This window comes from Diceros bicornis, chromosome 9, assembly GCF_020826845.1.
Source record: "Diceros bicornis minor isolate mBicDic1 chromosome 9, mDicBic1.mat.cur, whole genome shotgun sequence".
In the NCBI taxonomy this organism is placed as follows: Eukaryota; Metazoa; Chordata; class Mammalia; order Perissodactyla; family Rhinocerotidae; genus Diceros; species Diceros bicornis.
Genome location: NC_080748.1, coordinates 22,253,683 through 22,278,534, shown reverse-complemented (window position 1 = coordinate 22,278,534; position 24,852 = coordinate 22,253,683). Strand labels below are relative to the sequence as shown.

At 39.6% G+C, this 24,852-nt stretch overlaps 1 protein-coding gene and 1 pseudogene across 1 annotated transcript; one reads left to right on the top strand and one right to left on the bottom strand.

Annotated features, from left to right (window-relative positions):
* Positions 1-1,455: 1,455 nt before the first annotated feature.
* Positions 1,456-4,156, top strand: LOC131409907 (serine/threonine-protein phosphatase 4 regulatory subunit 2-like; annotated as a pseudogene).
* A 3,363-nt stretch (positions 4,157-7,519) lies between these two features.
* On the bottom strand, positions 7,520-19,806 carry LOC131410408 (small ribosomal subunit protein mS31-like). The gene is made up of 3 exons (XM_058548582.1): positions 19,484-19,806; positions 8,406-8,564; positions 7,520-7,523 (listed from the first exon to the last, which is right to left on the bottom strand). The coding sequence occupies exons 1-3, from the start codon at positions 19,780-19,782 to the stop codon at positions 7,520-7,522; spliced, it is 462 nt and encodes a 153-aa protein (XP_058404565.1). The 5' UTR covers positions 19,783-19,806.
* Positions 19,807-24,852: the final 5,046 nt, after the last annotated feature.

Below are 24,852 nucleotides of genomic sequence, written 5' to 3'. Positions count from 1 at the left end.
TTTTTGCTGAGGAAGACCGGCCCTGGGCTAACATCTGTGCCCATCTTCCTCCACTTTATATGGGACGCCACCACAGCATGGCTTGACAAGCAGGGCGTTGGTGTGGGCCTGGGATCCGAACCTGCAAACCACAGGCCACCACAGCACAGCGCACGCACCACCGGGCTGCCCCCATATTCTGACTTGTAATAGCGTAATTAGTTACACCAATTTTAAAATTATGTGAGTTGAAATATTCAGTATCTGCACATCCTTCTAGTTGCTGTATGTGGGACACGGCCTCAGTATGGCCGGAGAAGCAGTGCGTTGGTGTGCGCCCAGAGTCCGAACCCAGGCCGCCAGCAGCAGAGCGCGCGCACCCCACCGCTAAGCCACAGGGCCGGCCCGGTAATTTTTATTTCGTTTCTCAATAGTTTCGTGCTAACATACAGAAATACAACTGATTTTCTTTTATAATTTGATGAGTCATGCAATTATCCTTCTAGCTGCAAATATTGGATTCATAACAATAATAATATATTTATTTATTTGTGTTATCTAGTAGTACAAAACAAATCCAAAATACTGATGAATAGCAACATTCACATTGGGTTTGGGGCATTCATTCTTTTTTTTTTTTTGTGAGTAAGATCAGCCCTGAGCTAACATCCATGCTAATCCTCCTCTTTTTGCTGAGGAAGACCTGCTCTGGGTTAACATCTATTGCCAATCCTCCTCCTTTTTTTTTTTCCCCCAAAGCCCCAGTAGATAGTTGTATGTCATAGTTGCACAGCCTTCTAGTTGCTGTATGTGGGACGTGGCCTCAGCATGGCCGGAGAAGCAGTGTGTCGGTGTGCACCTGGGATCCGAACCCGGGCCGCCAGTAGCGGAGCACGCGCACTTAACCGCTAAGCCACGGGGCCAGCCCAGCCCTTTCCTTTTTAATGAGAAGATCCAATGCTGGCAAATATGGCATGAAAATTAAACCTTTGATTTATTGCTGATACAATCCCTTGGATTTGGCAGTATATATTAAGAACTCTAAAAGTATTCATACTCTTTGACCAGGTAATTTCTCCTCCTTGGAAACTACCCAGAAGAAGCTTTATGCCTTTGTTGCTGCGTTATTGATAATAGTGACACTTAACATCCAACACTAAAGGTTAATTACAGCACTAATAAAATATCATGCAACCATTAGCATACGCTTCTGCCCTTATTTTCTCAGCTGTTTTTTGTTGTTAGCACCATCGAGTTGATTCCAACTCACAGGACTCTGTGTACAGCAGAGCAGAACCCTCCCTGGTCAGGTCCTTCTTCCTAGTCTGTCTAGTCTGCAAGCTCCACTGCAACCTGTCCACCATGGGTGACCCCGCTGGTATTTGAAATACCAATGGCATAGCTTTCAGCACCACAGCAACACGTAGTCGCCACAGTATGACAACCAACAGACGACTGGTGTGACATTCCCTGATGAAGAAACAAACCCAGGCTGCAGAGGCGAGAGCGCCAGAATCTTGTCCACTAGACCACCAAGGCTGGCTTTATTCTCTCAAGAAGTAACTATTTCACAGTGGTTAATTTATGTGCAGCCTTCTTTAGTATACCCACATTTAAGCAGAGTCAGTATTTGCTTTTTTATGGGAAAATTAATATATCTGAGTGGTTAAGCTTCAGGGATTTTAAAAATCTCCTTCATATTTCTCTAAATGTCTAAAAATGATCTTAAGGGTTTGAGTTTTCTCCATGAGTCCATCCTTGACTCAATATGGAGACAATTTGGGGCTGGCCCCATGGCTTAGCGGTTAAGTGCGCGCACTCCGCTGCTGGTGGCCCAGGTTCGGATCCCAGGCGCGCACCGACGCACCACTTCTCCGGCCGTGCTGAGGCCGCGTCCCACATACAGTAACTAGAAGGATGTGCAGCTATGACATACAACTATCTACTGGGGCTTTGGGGGAAAAAATAAACAAAATAAATTTAAAATATGGAGACAATTTACTGCTGTGTTTTCTGACCTAAGTAGTTTACCTGAAGACTCCAAATACCTCTTATCCGAATTAGCTGAATGGAGACATGAAGCATCTAGAGAAAAGTTCGACTCTGCCAAGAAACTACGTTTTTGAGTCACAGTCTGTCACCAGATGAACAGTTTCTGTCCTCGAGCAGAATAAGGAATATTCAATTGTACCAAATCAAAAACAAAAAGCTAACTAAGAAGATTTTTAGGATTATAGGTAATCGATATCTCATTTTTCTCAGTGGCTCAGCTGGGCTTATTAAGTTGACAACTCCTGAAACTCTTCCTTGAGATGCAAAAGAGGAAAATGCTGTTCACTCTTTGAAAGCCTTTTAACAACAACCTCCACCTTTGGGTTTTTAAATAAGCCAAACCTTTCTCTCTGTTTGAAAATTTAAAAATACCATTTAAAATAGCATCAAAATCCATCAAATAGGGATAAAACTAACAAAAGATGTGCAAAGCCTGTACAGTGAAAACGTTGCTAAAATAAATTAAAGAAGATCTAAATAAATGGAGAGAGATATTATGTTTGTGGGTTGGAAGACTCAATGTTTTTAGATGCTGATTCTCCTCCAAATTAAGCTATATAGTCAATGTCATCCAAGCTAAAATACCAGCAGGGTGTGTGTGTGTGGAAATTAACAAGCTGATTCTGAAATTTATATACAAACTCAAAGGACCTAGGAAAGTCAAGATAGTGTTTTTTTTGGTGTGTGTGTGTGAGGAAGATTAGCCCTGAGCTAACATCCAATGCCAATCCTCTTCTTTTTTCTGAAGAAGACTGGCCCTGGGCTAACATCCATGCCCACCTTCCTCTATTTTACATGGGACGCCGCCACAGCACGACTTGACAAGCGCTGCATCAGTGCGCGCCCGTGATCCGAACCTGTGAATGCCGGGCTGCCGCAGTGGAGCACACACACTTAAACACTAAGCCACTGAGGCGGCCCAAGCCAAGATAGTTTTATTTTATTTTATTTTTTTTGTGAGGAAGATCGGCCCTGAGCTAACATCTGCCAATGCTCCTCTTTTTTTGCTGAGGAAGACTGGCCCTGGGCTAACACCCATGCCCACCTTCCTCTACTTTATAGGGGACTTGCCAAGCAGTGCGGCGGTGCGCACCCAGGATCCGAACGGGCAAACCCCGGGTCGCTGCAGCGGAGCGCGTGCACTTAACCGCTTGCGCCACCAGGCTGGTCCCCCAAGCCAATATAGTTTTAAAGAAGTACAGGCTCTTCTGGGTTGGTGAGCAGGTGGAAATGCTGGGAGAACGGTGAGTCTGGAGAGGGCTTGGAAGCTTTGTGCCCCTTCCCCCATACGTTGCCCTAGGCATCTCTTCCATCTGGCTGGTCCTGAGTTGTATCCTTTGCTAACAAAGCGGAAATCTAATCATCAGGTGAATAAACATCAAATGAAGATGCTGTGGAAACATCAGGTGAAAAGACTCAAGTTGGACAAAGAAGGTGAAGTCGGAGAGATGGCCAAACAACTTCTAGTGAAATCTCTTCAGTTACGGTAGAAGAAACCGAAGAATCGTCGTCATCTAAGAATAAAGACAAAGCAAGTGGTTGTATCAGGCAGCACTGTACAGAAGAGGACAAAGAGGAAGAAGAGTCTCTAATGACATCAACAGACTTGATCCCAGAAAGAAAAAAAATCAAGAAAAAAAATCAAGAAAAAGAATCTGACGACGCCTTAACTGTGAACGAAGAGACTTCTGAGGAAAAGACTCAAATGGAGGAATCTCGTCTGTCTCAAGCTGAGAAAGATTTGCCTTCCAAAGGAAGTGAAACTATAAGGCCCTGTAAGTAGTGATTCTCTCTGCCATGAAACAGAATAATTAGTAGGATCCAATACCAGTCGAACTGGAGAGATTCTCTCAGAATCATCCATAGAAAATGAGGATGAGCCACAGAAGTCACAGAGGAACTGATAGAACAGATTATTTAGAAACATTCAGCTGCAGTATTTGACATACAATTCTAGTTTCACACTGTACGAGGTTTGTATGTAGTAAAGTGGAGCTTTAGTTTTACAAGAGAAGCAGGTTGTAAAATAAAGTACTTTATGGGATAAATCCTGAGAGAGTTGTTCACATAGGAACTGTGAATTATCAGCTCCTCTGGCTCCTGCTTATCACTGATTTTTTTTTGGGGGGGGAGTCTGGTTAATCAGTGGTTTGTGTATAGATTCCTTAAAATTTAGAATTAAAGTATTAAACTGGATGGTAATAATTATAATTTTTAAACTTTGAGGAGAGTATCACATTTATACATAGACACGAGAAAGCTTTGTGTCTTGTCTTTTTCTGACAGCTCTAGCAGTTTTCATATTTTCATCAGTTTCAACATTTTACCATGTGAACTGTAGGGTTTCATGATAGTTATATACTATTAATATTTATAAATATACATTATATATATTCATCTCTTACAGAAACAGAAAAATATGAAATTTGCCCCCCTAGAATAATATTTTATATTTATATGTAATATATTATACAGGTTATAGTACAACATACAGGTTATATTATATAATATATACATATCTATGTTACATATATATAACAGATAATGTTATATGATATGATTATATACAAATAATTATATTATATATTATATATGGCATATATTATATATAAATTACATAATTTTAAATATAAATATACATATATTAGTCTAAGGGAGACCATGTTATATTTTTCTGCTTCTATAAGAGATGAATTTATATTATTATATAAATTATACATATTTATAAATGGAATAATATACTTTATATATAATATATATTAAACATTATAAATAAGTATATAATTTTTATATGTAGTTATATTTAATTGTATATATTATATAATATACATACTATATATTATATATAAATATACATATATTATTCTAAGGGACAAATGTTATATTTTTCGTTCCTATAAGAGATGAATACAGTGGATACTTTATCTATTGGTAGTGATTGAGTTCATCTCTCTCAAAGCAGTATCTTTCTCTTCTCAGTAATTCAGAATCTGGTCCTTGTGAAACCCTGGGACCCTTAAGGCTGCTGAAATATCAGGCTAAACACATTCCAAGAGATCTCTTCAAACTAAAATTCTTTTGTATACTTTCGTGATGTTTGAGAAAAGGACTTCATTATTTGTAAGACGATGTGCTTTATCTTGGAGACTGTGTTCAAACATTAGCTTACCATATTTTAGAATGAATGCTTATGAAGCTGACATGAGACCATCTCAGAAGAACTGGGCAGGTTCACTGACTTTTTGCTTGCTTTTCTGAACATCTGTGAATATTACACCTTTCTTTCTAATCTAATATATTCTAAAGTATGCAAATGGGAATGGTGTGAACCACCACTGTACTGGAAGAATTAATACATCACTTTAATGATGACTTGAGCTAAATGACTGAAGGTGTAGGGGTACAGAGAAAGCACAATACTTTGCATTGACATTTTGAAGTGAATTAAATATTTTTAAACATGATTCTTCAACAGCCAGTCTTATACTTTTCTATCAACACAAGAGCATAATGATTACTCTAAAATCAATATTTTAAAATTCACATATTTAAAACCATGCAAGCTGTACAACTTCCCTGTCAAAATTACTGGCCACCAAATTTATACTTGTTTCTTCAGCTGTATCTTTTCATAGTTAAAATTTTTAAATTTCTGTAAAGTAAGATCTTGTAGAATGTAACATGTTTGCTGCTTTTGTGAAGCAGTTTACAATTGTATAATTTCTGTGTGGAATGCTTGGGCTTTCAATACAGTCTTCAAGAAAGCAATAAATATTAATGTTATATGTATAAAAAATAACTACTGTACATACAACAATATTAGATGAATCTCACAAAATTTATTTTGAGCATAAAAAGCCGGTCACGAAAGATGTAGTATATGATTCCACTAATGTGAAATCAAGAAAAGATAAAACTAATAGTGGTGACAGAAGTTAGAATGGTAATTACCTCCACTGTGTTGGAATCTTGACTGAAAAGAGCAAGAAGTGTTCTATACCTTCAGAAGAGTGTTGGTTACATGCCTATATATCTATATACAATTTCATTAAGATATATATATTTTTTTCAGGTGTACATCATTGTATTTCAAATTCTGTGTAGACTACATCAATACCCAAAAGTCACCATCCAAAGACTAATTACCATCCATCACCATACACATGTGCCCTGTCACCCTTTCGTCCTTCTCCCTCCCACCTTCCTGTCTGGTGACCACCAACCTAATCTATGTATCTATGTGTTTGTTTCTTGTTGTTGTTGTTGTTATCTTCTACTTATGAATGAGATCATACAGTATTGGACTTTCTGCCTCTGACATTTCACTTAGCGTAATACCCTCAAGGTTCATCCATGTTGTTGCAAATGGCAAGATTTCATCTTTTTTACAGCTGAATAGTATTCTATCGTGTCTATATACCACATCTTTTTTATCCATTCATCCCTTGATGGACACTTAGGTTGTTTCCAAGTGTTGGCTATTGTGAATAATGCTGCAATGAACATGGGGGTGCATATATCTTTACACATTTGTGTTTTCATGTTCTTTGGATAAATAGCCAGCAGTGGAATAGCTGGATCATATGGTAGTTCTAGTCTTAATTTTTGAGGAATCTCCATAGTGTTTTCCATCATCAAGATATATACTTAAGATTAGTGCAATTTATAGTATTTGTATTCTCAATAAAAGTATAATTATATACACATGTGTATATATGCACACATATATAGACATACGTATATATTACATTTTTACTGATATAACAAATATTGTAAATTACACTAATGTCTACATACCCGCACATGTATGCAAACATCTTAAACAATGACTTTAAACTGGAATTTCATAGTAAACATCATTATATGTTTGATATTAATTTATTTAATCCACAGAACCTAAAGCAGTCTGCCTCCTCTATAGTTTAGCATCTCAACCTAGAGAACACACGTTAGTTGAAGAATTCCCATACTTCTCCCCTATGATAGACTACAAAAAATGGCCACAGTTCATTGCAATTCCTGCCATCAAGATATGGAGCCTGTTTTCTACTCCTTGAATCTGGAATGGGTTTGTAATTGACTTTGTGCAATAGAAGCAGGTAGAAGCCTCATTATACTAGTTTTGAGCCTGGGCCTTTAGGGGCCCTGCATTCTTTTGCTTGCTGCTTGTGGGATCTTTGCCCTGCCACCATGTGAACAAGCCTGAGCTAGCCTGCTGGAGAATGAGACACCACATGGAGCCATCCAGCCACGCCATTTTAGACCAGCCAATCCTCAGAGGCCCAGTAGCTGCCCACAGATGCATGAGTTAGCCTGGCAGAGATTAGTTAAGCCTGTTCCTGATTAGCAGAACCACTTAGTTAAGCTTGACCCAAATTCACAAACCACATTATGATAAGCTAAGTAAATGGTTGCTGTTATAAGTCACTAAGTTTTTGGGTGGTTCGTAACACAGCAAAAGCTAATTGATATCAATCCATTATAATTTTTACCTGAAAGAGTAAGTAAACTTTTAGGAGAATACTGCCATCTCTGTGCCAATATTAAACTTATAACTCCATAGCCTGTTTCTGGAGAAATATGAGCATTTGTTAGATAAATACCCTTACCTGAATGGGATTCCTATAGAAAGACTGTCTTCCAGAAGATGGGAAGGACATTGCAATAATGCGTTCTGGAAGTCAAAATAGTCACTATTACAAATGTCATAATAGATGTGAAACAATAAATGAGAACTTAATTTACATATAACCAAACTCTTTTTTCATAGAAAGGAACTTTCAGGATTGGGAATGATAGAAAAAAAAGCCAACTAACCCTCAGGATACTCAACATAACATATTAAAATATCCAATATAATGACCATTAAACTCACATAGTTCCCAAGACTTAACTGTTAGCCCAGGGACAGTCTTCCTCAGCAAAGAGAGGAGGACTGGCAGATGTCAGCTCAGGGTGAATCTTCCTCACACACACACACACACACACACACACACACACAAAACCCAGCAAATTATTGGGTGATGAGTTGATACTCATCAAGTAATGAGAAAAATTAATCTTCTCAGAGAAGCTGTCTTATTCTGTTATTTATTTATTTATTTATTTTTAATAACACTACTAAATTTATCATTTCTTTTTCAGGGACAAAAAACTGTAATTTCTTAAAAAAAAGTTTCACTATTCAATTAGACTTTTCAAAACTGCAATTTCACTTAAGACATGAGTTTTAAAAAAATCAGATGGCTAATATTCCATTTATGAGGCATATTTTATATATAATGAATATATTATGTATATTACTCACTAGTCACATAAAAAACAACCTATTTTGAGATACCAGCCTTACTGGAATAACTATTTGACTCACTAACCTAATTTTAGTTCTTTCTCCATCTTTCTGTGCCCTTGAGTCTTCCCAGTGCTGCTGGAGCTGCCTGAGCAGCTCCGACTTGGTTGTCTGCTTGTCAAAAGGGAGAGAATCTGCAACAGCAGATGCAGCGGCCACCAACTCAGGACTCAGGGACTCGCTTCTGAAAAAGCCAAGGAAAAACAAATGAGAATGAAAAAAGAGGTATTACTTATTATGTTATAAGTTTAGCAGGAAGTAAAATGATTTTTTTTGGAGGAAACTTTTATCATTCAAAAAAGTATCATGCAATGCAATTTCTTTTATCATTCAAAAAAGTATCATGCAATGCAATTTCTGAAAAAATTAAGAATGCTTAAATATTAGCTATCGGTTTTATATAAACTTTGAAATGTTAAAGGTCAAAGTTAATGGAAACTTGCTGAAGCACAATACTAACTCAGAACAATATATTAAGGTGGAGAGGTGAGGGACCAGCCTTAAAAATTATAAATTGGTAGATTTATTTATTAGATGCCATTTTATTTCAAAAGCAATATATATTGCAAGCAAATATAAAAGTAACTAAACCTGTTCATAGAAGCTTTCTTCATAATAGCCTAAAACTGGAAACAACCCAAAGGTCTACAATCAGGAGAACAGATAGACAAATTGCGCTATATGCACACAATGGAATAGTACTCAGCTCACACCAGGACGTGAATGAAACTGAATGAAACAAGTTGTTTCAAAAGAGTATATACTGTATGATTCCATTTATATCAAATTCTAGAAAAGCAAAATTAACTTAAGGTGTAAAAAATCAGAATAGTGGTTGCCTCAGGACAGAAGGCTACTGACGGGGAGGATGAAAATGGGAAATGCTCTGCGTCTTGAGAAGTATGGGGTTACATGGGCATACCCATTTCTCAAAATCCTACAGCTAAGATTTGTATACTTCAAAGTATGTAAATTTTACCTAACCAAAAAAAAAGAACCATAAATCATCATCTTCATCAAGTAGGAGGTGGAAAGTGGGTAAAGGCATAAATGTTAAAGAATAGCAAAATGTTGCTAATTATTGAAGCTGGGTGACAGGTATTCATTATATGACTTTGTTTACTTTGCTTATGTTTTAAATTTTCCATAAGAACAAGCTAAAAAAAGAAACCCAAAAGCCCACTCTTCAGTAAATTAGGATAAGTTAATAGAAAAATATGCCAGACATAAAAAGAAATTACTTACATTTTTTAATTCACTGAGAATTGCCATCTCAATGAGTAGGATCCAAATTAATGTTTTACTATACCTGCCTTTTTATATTATGATCTGTTGTCTAATATGCAAGTCAAAGTTCCCAAATCCCTGAAGTTGTCGGAGAAAGATTTTAAGGACTTTACTTACTAAGATATGGGAGATCTACAATCTGATTGGAATAGAAGAAAAATAGGAGAATGAAAAGAGTAAATATAACAATTAGTTAAAAAGAAATGTGCTACTTTCAAAACTATTACCTGTGACTAAGGCTTAAACCTTATCCCAACTACTTGTGAAGTTAACCTTCAAATTTTAATATATATATTTCATCAGAGTATGCAAAGAATATAGATGAGCATTCATTTTCTAGAACCATGCATTTTATGACAATGGTGCTCTTTATAGTCATAGCTTCTGGTTTTATAATTTGCAATGTTCTAATTAATAAAAATTGTGGAGGAGCCTCTGTCATCGAGACAATTTTTACATACGGGGATCTTTCTACATTGATTTTAACAAGCTGATGAGAACTTGTTAAAATATCTTTCAACAATCTATTCTACCCTATCATCAGACTATTTCATGAATACATACTTTTTCACTTTATACCCTTCTGTACTTTCTGAATTTCTTTAAAATGAACTGTATGACCTATACAGTTTCAGAAAGGGAATCCTGATGAGCGGAAAGATATTATTGGGTGGACACGCAAAATGGCATAACTTTCGGCAGGCAAATCGGTGACATCTATCAAAAGCCCAAAAAATATGCAAATCCTTTGACCTAGGAATTCTACTTTGAGGCATATTTGTCTAAAGAAAATAAACAGCTACGTGGAATTGGAGGGACACAGCACACTCCAAACTCAAGGCCTAAGCAGTTCCATCCCCTAGGCCTGAAAGGTATCAGCACGTCTTTATCCCTAACCTTTTCAGGTCTTTGCTCAAATGTTACATTATCAGAATTCTTCCCTGCTCACTTTTTAAAAAACAGCACCTCTCCAGCCCCATCACTCTTATTTTTTCCTTCATGTTTCGTCATCTGACATACTGTGTATGTGTGTGTGTGTGAGTGCGAGTGTGTGTGTGTGTGTAAATACATCCCCTCTCCCGCCACCACCACCACCCCTCCACCATAATGTAGGGTGTAGAGACTTTGTTTTGTTCAATGATCTATTTCCATCACTTTGGACAGTGCCTGACACATAGTGGCAACTGCAAGTTGCTGAATGAATGAATGAATGTTAATCACAGCATCACTTTATACTAATGAAAAACTAGAAATAATCTAAATTTCAAGTAGGAGATTAATTAACTGAGTAATAGCTGAAGCTTTCTTACTGGATGATCAAAGCAGGTAGTTACTTGGTTAAGAAAAAGGTCAACTCAGAGCTAGAAGTTTTGGTTACTGCTGCACTCACCAGGGGTCTTGTTCAGTTCCATGACACGTTCAGGCTCACAAAACTACCAGACACACCTGGCCCATCTACTCAGAAAGACAAAGGACAGAACCATAGCAGGCTGGCAGGGCAGCCTCAGTGTCCCTCTTGGCAGGAGTCCTTATAGCACTTATGTTGGTGACACTTCACTCAGCCATCCAAGAGCTGTCACAGAGGTGTGGGAGCTTCCTGGCTTAGTGTCCCACAGGAACCGATACCTCCTGTCACAAGGCCACAGGCAGAGTTTCCGGGGTCCCTACAAGGGACATGCAGTACGAGAGTAACTGCACTCAAGGAAGCCCAAAGTATGGTGTCCCCATAGGCTACCTTATAGTTCTCCTAATCCAGATGCAATCAATCAATCAGGGGTCAATTTTAGCATGATAATGTTGCCCACCATACAGTTGACACCTGAGACACGGAAGTCAAGTGGCAGCGTAGGGACTCTGAACTCACCTCCTTCCACAGACACAGCCGATTTACAACTACTCTTGGTAAAATTACGCCTGAGACGGAACTGAAAACTGGATAAGAGGAACCCTTGCAACAAACAACAATCCTAATTGAGGTGGAAGAGGCAGAAACTCCCTTCTGGAGAGAAAAAACACCACCTTCACAAGCCGCAGCGCTTCACAGCCACCCAGGAGCAACCCAAAGGTACCCAGCCTTTCCTGGAGGAGTGGGGCCCTGAGCCGGGGAGTGCTCCCACTATAGGCATTTTTCGGACCCAGCACAACTGAGACAAGTGGCATAATATCTGACTTTGCTTGTTACTAACACCACTGGGGAGTACCCCCAGAAATGCTGGTTCACAAAGAAATTAAAGCCCGCTCTTAAAAGGCCCACACACAAATTTACCTGTTTCGGAAAGCAACCTAAAATCAACAGAAAGGTGCACAGTCCTTTGGTGAAAAGAGACTCACCTCATAGGCTCTGAGTGCATCTTGGTGAGAGGTGAGACCTCTCCAGGGACTGGGACATTGGCGGTGGCCACTGTTGTGACCTGGTGTGGGTGTGCTGACACAGACGCTGGCAGGTGCCACTGGAGTTCTCCCTGTGGCCTGCTAGCCCAGGGTCTGCCCCACCCACTAGAGCACTGATTTAATCCAGCTCAGCCAGGGCAGGCAGCCCACCCTAGGGACTATCCCCACCCAATAAGCCCTGGGGCAACATGGGGCCCTGCATAGATTGGTGACTGGATTCTCCGAAGCCTGGCAAGTGGGTCCACCTCTGTGGGGCAGGGCATGCACAAGGAGTGGGTGGAGAGCGTGGGGCGTTAGTGGAGTATGTGGGGCTCCTGCCTTGGAGAGACTAGATCCACTTCAAGAGGTCAGGGCCCACACACGGGGCAGGACTGTGTTGACTGTGTGTGTGGACCTGTGGGTGGCGGGGCTTGTCAGCTGCAGAAGACTTGTGCTTCTCAAAGAGTCACACAGGGGATTGGCCCCACCTTCCAAAGCCTGAAACAACTGGGTGCTCCTGTGCCTAAGGCCAGCCCCACCCAGCTTCAATCCTCAGAGAGCTGACAAGAGCCTTATAGGCCAGAGGCTTATAGCAATTGTAAGCCCCTGAGCCTAACAACCAGCCACGCTGGGGGCCTACTCACTTAACAGAAAAACTGCAACAGGAATGTGCTATTACACCTTGTAGCCAACCATGCTGGGGCTCCCCACACCCGATAAAGAGACTGAAGGGCCCACAACAACTACACGCAGCTGAGCATTACAACCAGCCAGCGAGGGGGACAGCTCAGCCTCCCTGGGCACCTATGGGAAGAGCAACCCCACCACAATAGAAGGACACACGTAGCCCACACAGGGATCACTCCTGGCACATCTGGAACTGGTGATGAGAGGGAAGCACACTGCCAGGCCTCATAAGGCATCACTTCTATAAGGTCACCTCTCCAAGATCAGGAGACGTAGCCGACAAACCTAATACATAGATACAAGCACATAGAAAGAGGCAAAATGAGGAAGCAAAGGAATAGGTTCCAAGCAAGGGAAGAGGACAAAACCACAGAAAAGGAACTAAATGAAACAGAAATGAGTAACCTACCCACAGAGAGGTCAAAGGGTGTTAAGGATGCTCACTGATTTTGGGAGAAGAATGGCTGAACTCAGTGAGAACATCAACAAAGAAATGAAAGATATAAAAAAGAACCAATCAGAAAAGAAGAAAACAATACTGGAAAATGAAAAATTCACGAGAGGGATTCAAAAGCAGAGTAGAGACACAGAAGAATGGATCAGCGAGCTGGACGAAAGACTAGAAGAAATCACCCAAGCTGAACAGGTAAAAGAAAAAAGAATTAAAAAGAGTGAGGACAGTCTAAGGGACCTCTGGGACAATATCAAGCACACTAACGTCTGTGTTATAGGTGTCCCAGAAGGAGAAGAGCGAGACAAAGGGGCAGAGAATCTATTTCAAGAAATAATAGCTAAAAACTTCTCTAACCTAAGAAACAAAACAGACATCCAGGTATAGGAAGCACAGAGAGCCCCAAACAAGATAAACCCACACCAAGACACATCATAATTAAAATGTCCAGAATTAAAGACAAAGAGAGAATGCTAAAAGTCGCAAGAGAAAGACAAGTTACATACAAAGGAAATCCCATAAGGCTATCAGCTGACTTCTCAGCGGAAACCTTACAGGCTAGAAGAGAGTGGCACAATACATTTAAAGTGCTAAATGTAAAAAACCTATAGCCAAGAATACTCTACCTGGCAAGGTTATCGTTCAAAATAGAAGGAGAGATAAAAAGCTTCCCAGACAAGCAAAAATTAAAGGAGTTTGTCACCCAGAAACCAGTACTACAAGAAATGCTAAAGGGACTTATTTAAGGGGGAAAGATAAAACCACAAATAGGCAAAATTGTCTATTCCCATGATAAGAGGGTAATGGATACAAACGCACAAAAAAGAGGTTGGATATGATATCAAAAACATAAAATGTGGGAAGAGGGGAGTTTTAGAGTAGAGCTTTCAGATAGAGGTCAAACTAAAGAGACCATTAACTTAATATAGATCGCTATATACATAGGTTACTGTATATGAACCTCACGGTAATCACAAACCAGAAATCTATAATAAATACACAAAAAACTAAGAGAAATGAACCCAAACATAATACTAAAGAAAGCCATCAAACCACAAGGGAAGAGAGCAAGTGAAGAAGAAAGGACCAGAGAAAAACTACTAGAACACCAAGAAAAAAAAGTTAAAAAATGGAAGTAAGTCCATACTTATCAATAGCTACTTTAATAATTTTATTTATTTATTTATTTATTTATTTCCCCAAAGCCCCAGTAGGTAGTTGTATGTCATAGCTGCACATCCTTCTAGTTGCTGTATGTGGGACGCGGCCTCAGCATGGCCAGAGAAGCAGTGTGTCGGTGCGCGCCCGGGATCCGAACCCGGGCCGCCAGCAGTGGAGCGCGCGCACTTAACCACTAAGCCACGGGGCCGGCCCTCAATAGCTACTTTAAGTGTCAATGGACTAAATGCTCCAATTAAAAGGCACAGGGTGGCTAATTGGATAAAAAAACAAGACCCATACATATGCTGCATACAAGAGACACACTTCAGACCTAAAGACACTCACAAACTGAAAGTGAAGGGATGGAAAAAGATACTCCACGCAAATGGCAATGAAAAGAAAGCGGGGGTAGTAATACTCATATCAGACGAAATAGACTTTAAAACAAAAACTGTAACGAGACAAAGAAGAGCACGACATAATGATCAAAACAATCCAACAAGAGGATATGACACTTGTAAATATCTATGCACCTAATGTAGGAGCACCTAAATATATAAAGCAATTATTAACAGCCATAAAAGGAGAAATACACCGTAACACAATAATAGTAGGGGACTTATACACTCCATTTACACCAATGGATAGATCATCCAAACAGAAGATCAATAAGGAAACACTGGCCTTAAATGACACTCTAGAACAGATGGACCTAGTAGATATATACAGAACATTCCATCCAAAAACGAAAGAATACACATTCTTTTCAAATGCACATGGAACATTCTCCAGGATCCATCACATATTACACCACAAAACAAGTCTCCATAAATTTAAGAACATTGAAACAATGCCAAGCATCTTTTCTGACCACAACGGGTATGAAACTAGAAATCAACTATAGGAAGAAAATCAGAAAAGCCACAAATATGTAGAGATTAAACAAAATGCTACTGAAAACGATTGGGTGAATGAACAAATCAAAGGAGAAATCGAAAAATACCTGGAGACAAATGAAAATGAGAATACGACATGCCAGAATTTATGGGATACGGCAAATGCAATTCTAAGAGGGACATTTACAGCAATGCAAATAAAAATCTCAAATAAAAAATCTAACAATGCACCTAAAGGAACTGGAAAAAGAAGAACAAAGCCCCAAAGCAGTAGAAGAAGGGAAATAATAAAAATCAGAGCATAAACAAATGAAATAGAGACTAAAAAAGCAACAGAAAAAATTAATAAAACCAAATAGTCTCAGCCAACAGCCAGCATCAACCACTGAAATGTACAAGAGCAAGCCTTCAATGATTCCAGAGACCAGCCTTGAACCTGCCCCTGCTAACTAAGAGTGGAGCAGACACAGCCATCGCTGCCACACTCCGCCCAAACTGCAGACAGATGCTGGCACTGTTAAGCCACTAAGCTTTGGGATGGGGGGTTTGTTACGCAGCAATAGGGAACTGGAACAGATTTTGGTGCTTGGAAGTTGGGTAGTGCTGTAATGAAAAAACAAAAATGTATGGGAGAGGTTTGGGTATTGGGCTGTGGGTGGAAACTGGAAAGATCTTGAGGAAGTGTCAGCGAAAGCTTAGGGCCTCAAAGAGGCTGTGAGACTCGAACAGCCCTCAAAGCTGTGAGTGAGGGCTTTAGGGAACTCAATGATACAGCCAGCTGGAGGAAATGGGATCGTTGTCTAGCAACACTGTTGCTTGTAGTGATGTGGAAAACGGGAAACAGACTCAATGAATTGGATGATCTGCTAAGGAGACTTCCAGACGGTGTGTTGAAGGTGCCTCCTGACTTCTTAGTTGCTGATGATAAAATGTGACAGGTGAGAGATAAGAAAAAACGGTTCCATATAAAGGAGCCAGGACTGGCTGGGATCAAAAATAGAATTGTTTCTCATTCTTAGCCCCTCCAGACAGCAAACAATGCTGAAATTTAGAAATGGCTTCTGACTGGAGATTAAATCCAGGGCAGTGTCAGGAAAACACTGTAAAGATGGGCAGGACTGTAAAACCCTTTGTTAAGATCTTGGAAAGATTTAAGGTGGTGCCTCAGAGAGCCTTTCAAACAGACAACAGGATTTCTAAGAAACTTAAGGGTGTGGGCCAACAGCCTCTCACAGGAGCTCAGCGTAGACCAGGACATTGGTTCCCAAACTGTGCCCTAGGGCAGGCTGGAGCACACAGGGAAACACAGGCATATCTGTCACTGACCATGTGAACTACTAACTCAATGGAGTTCACAGTTTTAGCATTAGACTACTGCACTCCTTTCTATGACATCATATCTTTGTGAAAATGGTTTTCCGGCAGTCGCTGTGATAAAAAGCAAGTACTCTTCAAAAATCAATGTGGAACAGGAAATGAGAGGGGCATGCTGTGTCCAGTCTGATTCCAAGGCCGGGTCATAAAAACAATACAAACTCCTCCTGGCTCACTTTCTCTTGGGACACTCACCCTTGGAACCCAGCCACCACGCAGTGAGGAAGCCCAGGTCACGTGTAGGTGTTTCTGCTAACAGTCCCAGCAAGGGTTTCAGCTAATAGCCAGCATCAACTGCCGGACCTAGGAGTGAGCAAACCTTCAGATGATTCCAGCCCCTGGACTTCCAAGTCTTCCAACTGAGGCCCCAGACATCACGGGGCAGAGATCAGCCTTCTCCACCAGGCTCTGTTCAAACTGCTGACCCACAGAGCCCATGAGCACAAAAAACGGTGGTTTTCTCCCTCCCTGCAGCCCTCTTCTCTCTCCTCCTGTCTTCTCCCTCACCCTCCCCTTTCTCCTGTTACCTCTCCTCCTTTGCCCCCTCCTCTCTCCCCTCTGGCCTTGTCCTCTCCCCTTCCTCCCTGCTCCCTCTCCTCACTCCCCCTTTTCCTTACTACTGTTTAGTATTTTGCCTCCTGCACTCCCCTTTTCCTACACCCTCACGTCCCTTCCCCTTCCCTCACCACCACTTTTGTTAGATCTTCATCCCTCTCCCTTCCCTAAAAAAAAAAAAAACATTAAAAAAATGGTTGTTTTATGCTGCTAAATTTTGGGGCAATTGTTATGTAGCCATGGTAACTATATCGATGGGAGATCAATATATATTACAAATAAAGAAACTAAAAGCAGGCCATGCATGGAGCAATGATGACAGCGCATCATGAATCACAGATGATGATTAACCCAAATCTGTGCATCTGGAATCCCTTAAAAGACAAGAAGGGAGGGCAAAAATCATTAAAAGATATATTTTTAAAAACTCAAAACAAATGTACCTCATTTACCAATCTTTTGATGTAGGACCAAAGCCTCTTCTTTGAACGTAGGACCACTGAGAGAAGTTCCAAGATACGTCTTATATATACACCACATCCATAGTACATCCTCCAATATTTCCAATTTTGGTTTCTTTAAAGTAGAAACATGGAGCGAGAACTTAAAAATGCTTACAAAGCAATCTGAGTGCAGAATTCTCCTAGATTTTTATGCTTGTCTCATTCATACCTAATTTGAAAGCAATTTTCAAAATTACCTTTCCTGAATCTCTGCCAAGCATTCAACTCATTTTAACCATTTCTATAATACTTAATTAAATTGTATAATTATAATAAAAACCACGATGGGTCATAAACAGATCTGGGAGCTAAAAAAATCCCATTCTTGACAAGTATTACATACGTATGTGTGTATTACCTAATTCTATATACTTATATAGAATTTTTTTGTTGTTTTATTTTATTTCTAAAAAGGAGGAGGAGGTACCCACTATGGGCACATCACTGAATTAGCTTACCTTCTACCACCAATTATGTTTTCCAGGGGTAGTTGTGATACAATGTCATACAATGTAGAAACTAAGAAGGTCCATAAAAATGTTAAGTCACTCTGGGAAACAGAAATCTACACTATCTGTCTATTCTGCTAAGAGAGGTCAGAGATGGGCATCTTAAGGCTACATACCTTATTACTTGAATCGATGATGTCATCAATTTAAGACACATCATTTATGTATCACTAAAACAAAACACTACCACTTAAACTACAACACAATGCTAAAATATCACCGACTGCACTTAGCATCAGTGAAAGACAATACTCTTTTGGCAAGCACAAGTAAACACTATTTTGAGGAAACCACATAAGCTGAGAGCACTGATAATTACCAGTCAAAGGAAGTCATATAAAATACTTGTAATCAGCGCTGGCCTGGTGGCGTAGCGGTTAAGTTCACATGCTCTGCTTTGGCCGCCTGGAGTTTGCCGGTTGGGATCCTGGGCTCAGACGTACGTACCACTCATCAAGCCATGCTGAGGGGGTGTCCCACGCAGAGCAACTAGAGGGATGTGCAACTATGACATACAACTATCTACTGGGGCTTTGGGGAGAAAAAGGGAAAAAAGGAGGAAGATTGGCAACAGATGTTAGCTCAGGGCCAATCTTCCTCAAAAAACAGAAAAAATAGTTGTAATCAACATGCTAAAATTCTATCCTAGGTGCAGTTTTTTTTGTTTGTTTTTTTGGTGAGGAAGATTAACCCTGAGCTAACATCTGTTGCCAACCCTCCTCTTTTTGCTGAAGAAGACTGCCCTGGGCTAACATCTGTCCCCATCTTCCTCTTAATATGTAGGACGCCTGCCACAGCATGGCTTGATAAGCGGTGCATAGGTCTGTGTTCAGGATCCCAAGCTGGGAACCCCGGGCCACTGAAGCAGAGCACATGAACTTAATTGCTATGCCACCCGGCTGGCTTCCTAGGTAGCATTTTTAAAATGGAAATTTCCAATAAACAAGTCCTTCAGAGACACAAAGCTACTTTCAAATTAGGACGTAAATGATTTGTTAATTTACACCTTAAAGAGGCAATTAATTGGCAATTAATAGCACTGATGAATATGTAAGAGAATGTGTGAAATTCTCAGTTCCATCAATACTCGTTTCCTCTCTAGACTGTATAGAGATGTCCCTTTCTAAGTACAGAACAATAACAGTGTTACTCAAGTAATCATTAGTCTCTGTGTTTACAAACTGATACTCTTCATTAATTCAGTATCTCCCATGGACTTTAATTTTAAAAAGTTTTTCTAAAAGAAAAAGCTTACTGGAGTTTCAAAAATTACTTTCACAGAAGAACATTCAAATTGCAATTCAGTTTACCTCTCCTTTGGGGCACCTCCTGGAGCTCTCTGAGGCCTGCCAACTGTGGCCTCCAAACTTTTCAGTTGTCTTCTGCTGGGCGGCTTTGCTGTTTGTACATTTACTGTGCTTAATTCAACTTTCACGCCCTTAATAATATGTGACAAGTCTTTGTTCCTATTCTCCTTTACACTGTCTTGGCTCTCTGTCTCCTTGGAAATCTCCTGGGTTGGAATAGACTGCTCATCTTTCTTGCCATAAATCACACTGTTAGTGCCAAAATATCTTTGGATATTATTTTTTGTCCTAGAAAGATGCATTGAAGAAAAAAAAATGAAAAATACCATGCAAAATAAGAAAGCAAGGTCTCGGAACACTGTTTCTACGTGTTTTTAAAATTTTTCAATGCAAACCCTTCCCTTTTGCTTTTTATTATTATTGTTGGCAAGCATAACGACAGCAACTTAACATTTATTGAACGTATACTAAGTGCCTAGTCTTGTGCCACATATTTTATGTACATTTTCTCATACCCACATCAACCCCATAAGGTAGGAATTATCTCCATTTTGCAGATAAGGGAAGTGTTCAGCCAATGAACCTAAGATGGGAAGAGGGAAAAGAGATCTTTTTCCCTCCAATCTTTTTCAGCTTGGGCTTCCTCACAGCATAGCATCTTAGAGTATTTGAATTTCTTACATAAAACTTCATGTTTCGACTTCTATGAAATTTTGCAAAGAACCGTCACATACATTAATTTGATCATCATGATAACAATTGAAGTAGGCAGAGCAAGGATTTTTATCCTCAATTTACTAATGGGAAAAATGAGCCTCAGAGAAGTTGAGTGAGTGGCCCAAAATCCTATGGCCAGTAAGTGCCAGCCAACAAGCCTCCTGACGCCTAACCAGGGCTCTTTCCCCGGTTTTCACGCCCTCCTCAAAGGTGTGTTTGTGTTCCGTTGGCATCATTCCAAGATGAATGTTGAAGTTCAACTGACATCAAGGTGCTGGTGTCAGAAAAACCATGCTTCTGAGATTAGTGTGGTAAGACAAATTAAGAAAGGGCAAAGGAAACTTTAAGGATCCATTTACTAGAGAGATTTTAATTAGGATGTATTTCAATTTAGATTGTAGGTGTTGATTGTACTATCTGAAAAGAAGGGCTTCTACTATTATCTTATTGGAAACTCTCCTGGCCCCAGCACAAACCATCAACAGTGGTAGGATAAAAAGTTGGCATGAACCATTTACACCACCAAGTAACTTTTTAAACCAGTTAGTTGTCTCACCTCCCCTTCCATCTGTTCCTTTTCAGGATCATAAATGAGCAACAAATGGAGTGGTTTCAATTTTACTTCCCCTTCTTGTCCTTGGCTAAAATTGTCTTAATAGATGCTGAAATGGCTTCAAGTCAGAGATGGGAGAGGAAAAGTTGTCAAGGAGACTGTTAAAGGGAAGTGATTGATGCTTTGATAAGAGTGTCGTCCAACAAGAAAAGCTAGTACTGGTAAAGCAAACTTATACGTCCCTGTATCGTAGCGTCCAGTAGGACAGTGATGATTATTCAGATTCTTCAATGAAATGATGCTGTGGCAAGAACAAAATGTGTTTCAAAGATTACTTCATCTTTCTAGCTGTCAAACTTGATTTTGATTTTGTGAAATATGAGATAAGCAAAAAAATTCCCATCATGCACTAACGTTAGAGCTGATCTCAAGATAATTTGTTGTTGTTGTTGTTGTTAGGAAGATTCACTCTGAGCTAACATCTCTTGCCAAGCTTCCTCTTTTTTTGCTTGAGGAAGAGTAGCCCTAAGCTAACATCTGTGTCATTGTTCCTCTGTTTTGTATGTGGGATGCTGCCACAGCATGGCTTGACGAGTGGTGTAGATCCACGCCTGGGATATGAACCTGCAAGCTTGGGCTGCCGAAGTGGAGCACACTGGACTTAACCACTATGCCATGGGGCCGGCCCCTCAAAGTAACCTTAAAATCATGCATAGACAAGTCATGAATGCTCAAAGGACCTTGAAGAAAATAGTCTATCTTTTCAAGTCTCAAATATTTATATTGGTGACACTGTTTAGTGTTGTGGTTCACAATGCCCAGCAAATGTCAAGGTCAACAAAAAAAGGCTATCCTACTATATGTTAGAGAGTTACTTCATGGGTCTCCTCACCTCCTTAATACATGGAGACAGGCGGGGACAGGGCCTGGGACTATAAGGAAAGGAAGCTATTTGAAGGGTGCCATGTGACATAGACTGCCCACAAAATACCCATAGTTAGAGGGAAAAAAACTCTGACATATGTTTTAAAAACTATTTGTAATATTTTCCCCAAGAAAGTAAAAGCAAAATGGAGAATAAAGCACTAAAACTCTGTAGCTCAGGTATTATAACACACGCAGCGGAGAGCGCAGGCTTCCAGGATGGGCAGAGCAGGGGACCGGGCTCCGGCCTTTCCTGTGGGACGCTGTCAAGTTTTCTTACCCTCCCTGGGCCTCAGGTGTCTTATCTGGAAAAGCAAATAATTATAGCACCTCCCTTACAGGGTGGCCGTGAGGATTAAGTGGATTAAGATACGTTTACGTGCTTCTAATGGCTCTTAGCTCACAGTGCGCACTGTGTAAGTGTTTGCTACTCTTACAGTAAAAATTGAAAGATAGAATGGTAATATCCTTTGAAAGTTTAAAAATCAAAGAAGCCGTGTGGAAGAATTTTGTTTTTTAATAAACCTTTTATTTTTAAATAATTTTAGGCATACAGAAAAGTTGTAAAAACAGTACAGATATTTCCCTGTATGCCAACCCAGACTATCCAAATGTTAACATTTTAACACATTTGTTTTTATCATTCTCATTCTCTCTCCTATTATTTTTCTCAGAAAACACTTGAGAGTAAATTGCAGACAATGCACTTTACCTCTAAATATTTGGGGTGTATTTCCTAAAAACAAGGACATTCTCTTACATAGGCAGAGTACAATTATAAAATTAGGAAATTAACATTGATACCATACTATAAATCAAGCTACAGATCTTATTCAAATTTCACCAGCTGTCACAGTGATGTCCTTCAGAGCAAAAGAGAAACTTTTTTGCTTCTAGGACCTAACCAGAGATCACATGTTACATTTAATTCCATGCCTCTTTATCCTGCTTTGATTCAGTTCAGTTCCTCAGTCCATCTTTGTCCTTCACGACTGTGAGAGTTTTGAAGAGTTCAGGCCAGTTATTTTGTAGCACACCGTCGTTCTTTTTTTTTTTGGCTGATGTTTCCTAGTTATTAGATAGAAGTCATTCATTTCGGGCAGGAGAACAACAGACGTAAGGTTGTGTCTTTCTCTGTGCTTCATATCAAGAGGCACAGATGTTTATTTGTCCCATTACTGGTGGTATTAAAAATGAACAGCTGGGTGAAGAGGTACATGGGGCGAGGTCTGGAAGGGTCCCAAGCACAAGAGGCCCTGTCCCCATGGAGCTGAGGTGTGCCACCCTCCCGGCACATAGACGTATTCGCCAACTCCGAAGCTCCTGCAGAAAACAGTGTTGGTTGAGGATGTTAAATTATCTAGAAGGCTAGTAAATACCATCCTTGACAAGGATGTCTTCTGATTTCAAATGTAGCACTCCTGGAGAACACCAAGGCCATTTTTTCCAGCGATTACTACTTCTGGGCCTAACAGTGAACTTTCATCAATCAACCCTTATCAGATAGTCCCGGGGCAATATATTGTTGTTGTTGTTAAGAACTTTAATATATTTCCTCACGATAGTGCTGAAGAAAATGAAATGAAAGAATTTTAAGAAATAAGGAGAATACTGTTTCCAGCCTCTTCATGGTGCTGCAGATCTCTGCAATCTATGATTCGAAGGTGGAAATTCAGGTAAAAATAATACTGATATTACATTCAGTTGTGTTATAAAGCAATAGGTACACTTGGCACTGGATGTTGAGAAGAGTTATTCAAATATTCTGAATTATAGGACATCCTTGGATGAGGACAGCCTGAGAGTTTAGGAAGGGTCATATCCTGAGACGTAGATAGGCATTCTTGGTTCTCTGCAGCACGAAGGGCAAACAGGAAAGACCAGTGTTGAGAATGAGACCTGCCCTTGGGTGTCACAGGGATGCAGAAGGGAAAGGGTGGGTGCAGCTGCCAGAATGCAGTATTTGAAGCCTATGCCGACAGCTCTCTGGAGTCCAGTGTGATAGTTATATTTATTGCCATATAACACACACACACAGCCCACTCAAAGTATATATACATTGCTCTGATTCCAAAGCACTGTGAATAAACGATCATGTGAAATTTGTTAGCTAATGAGTCAGAAGTGGGGTTCAATGAATAGTGGTTCACTAAGCTGAGAGAGTTTGTTATGCATAGAATTAATAATTATATAGAAATATTGAAAACAGGCTAAATTATACAAAGTTACAAAATAGCAGCAAAGATATTAAAATAGCAGGTTACCTTAGTGGCACAAGCAATTTCACTTCAGCTTAATGTACTTCCTTCCCATAATATCTAATCTACCCCAGGTTCATTTCTTATGTTATTTGATTACTATGCTAATTCTAAGAAACACTTTAAATCTGAGTAAATAATACATCTTGGAAAGATCTAAATGAATAATACACCTAGAAAGATTCAGGAAAAGTTAGAAATATTCTGCCTATCTGCCATTTGCTGCCAATCAGTTCCTGCTGGTGGACCATAGTAGGGCAAATAGAGAAGCCACTTCTCCCTAGTGGCAGGTGGAATACAAATGACACAGCACAGGTGAGTTTTACCGGTACTGTGGCAACTTGCTATGCATTCATCAAAATGTTTGCGGCTTCTTTTATTCCACGTTCCATCACACTTGCTCTGTCTGCGTATACTTCATATGCAATCAAATTTAATTTATAGTATGAATTGCTTTTTCAGCCACTAGCATCACCCGTATATGTGGCTTCATTTTCCGATAAATGTGTTGCTTGGTTGTTTATTATATACCAGTATCCATTGATACCAATATATTTATTTTTAGCTTTATGATTTTATATTTTAAGGTTGGTAGACATTGTTGAATATCCAGAATTTATGATTTCATATTTCCATTTTAGAGAATCAGTATACTTTATTTTATGTGGAAAATGATCCTTTTCCCTAAAATCAACTCTAAATTAACTTTCAATGCTTCTATGTAAAAGAGTACATAAAACGTTTTCCAACAAAATTGGGAGGTACCATCTATACTTGCAATATGGTAATTAATGATAGTAGCATTGCCATCGTTGGGCACTAAACAATTTATATCTGTTATGTAATTTTCTGAATGACATCAGGATTATCCAGTGCAGGGTAATTGTGTGTCACAGCAGATGGATGACACCATGTAACAA

Bases quoted from the DNA above. Each gene is read 5' to 3' on its own strand.
- LOC131410408 (XM_058548582.1), bottom strand. From the start codon at position 19,782: ATGCATCTTTCTAGGACAAAAAATAATATCCAAAGATATTTTGGCACT. The intron at 8,565-19,483 runs GTAAACTGAATT...TGGCTTTTTCAG, and splicing joins GGAGGTGCCCCAAAGGAGAG to AAGCGAGTCCCTGAGTCCTG.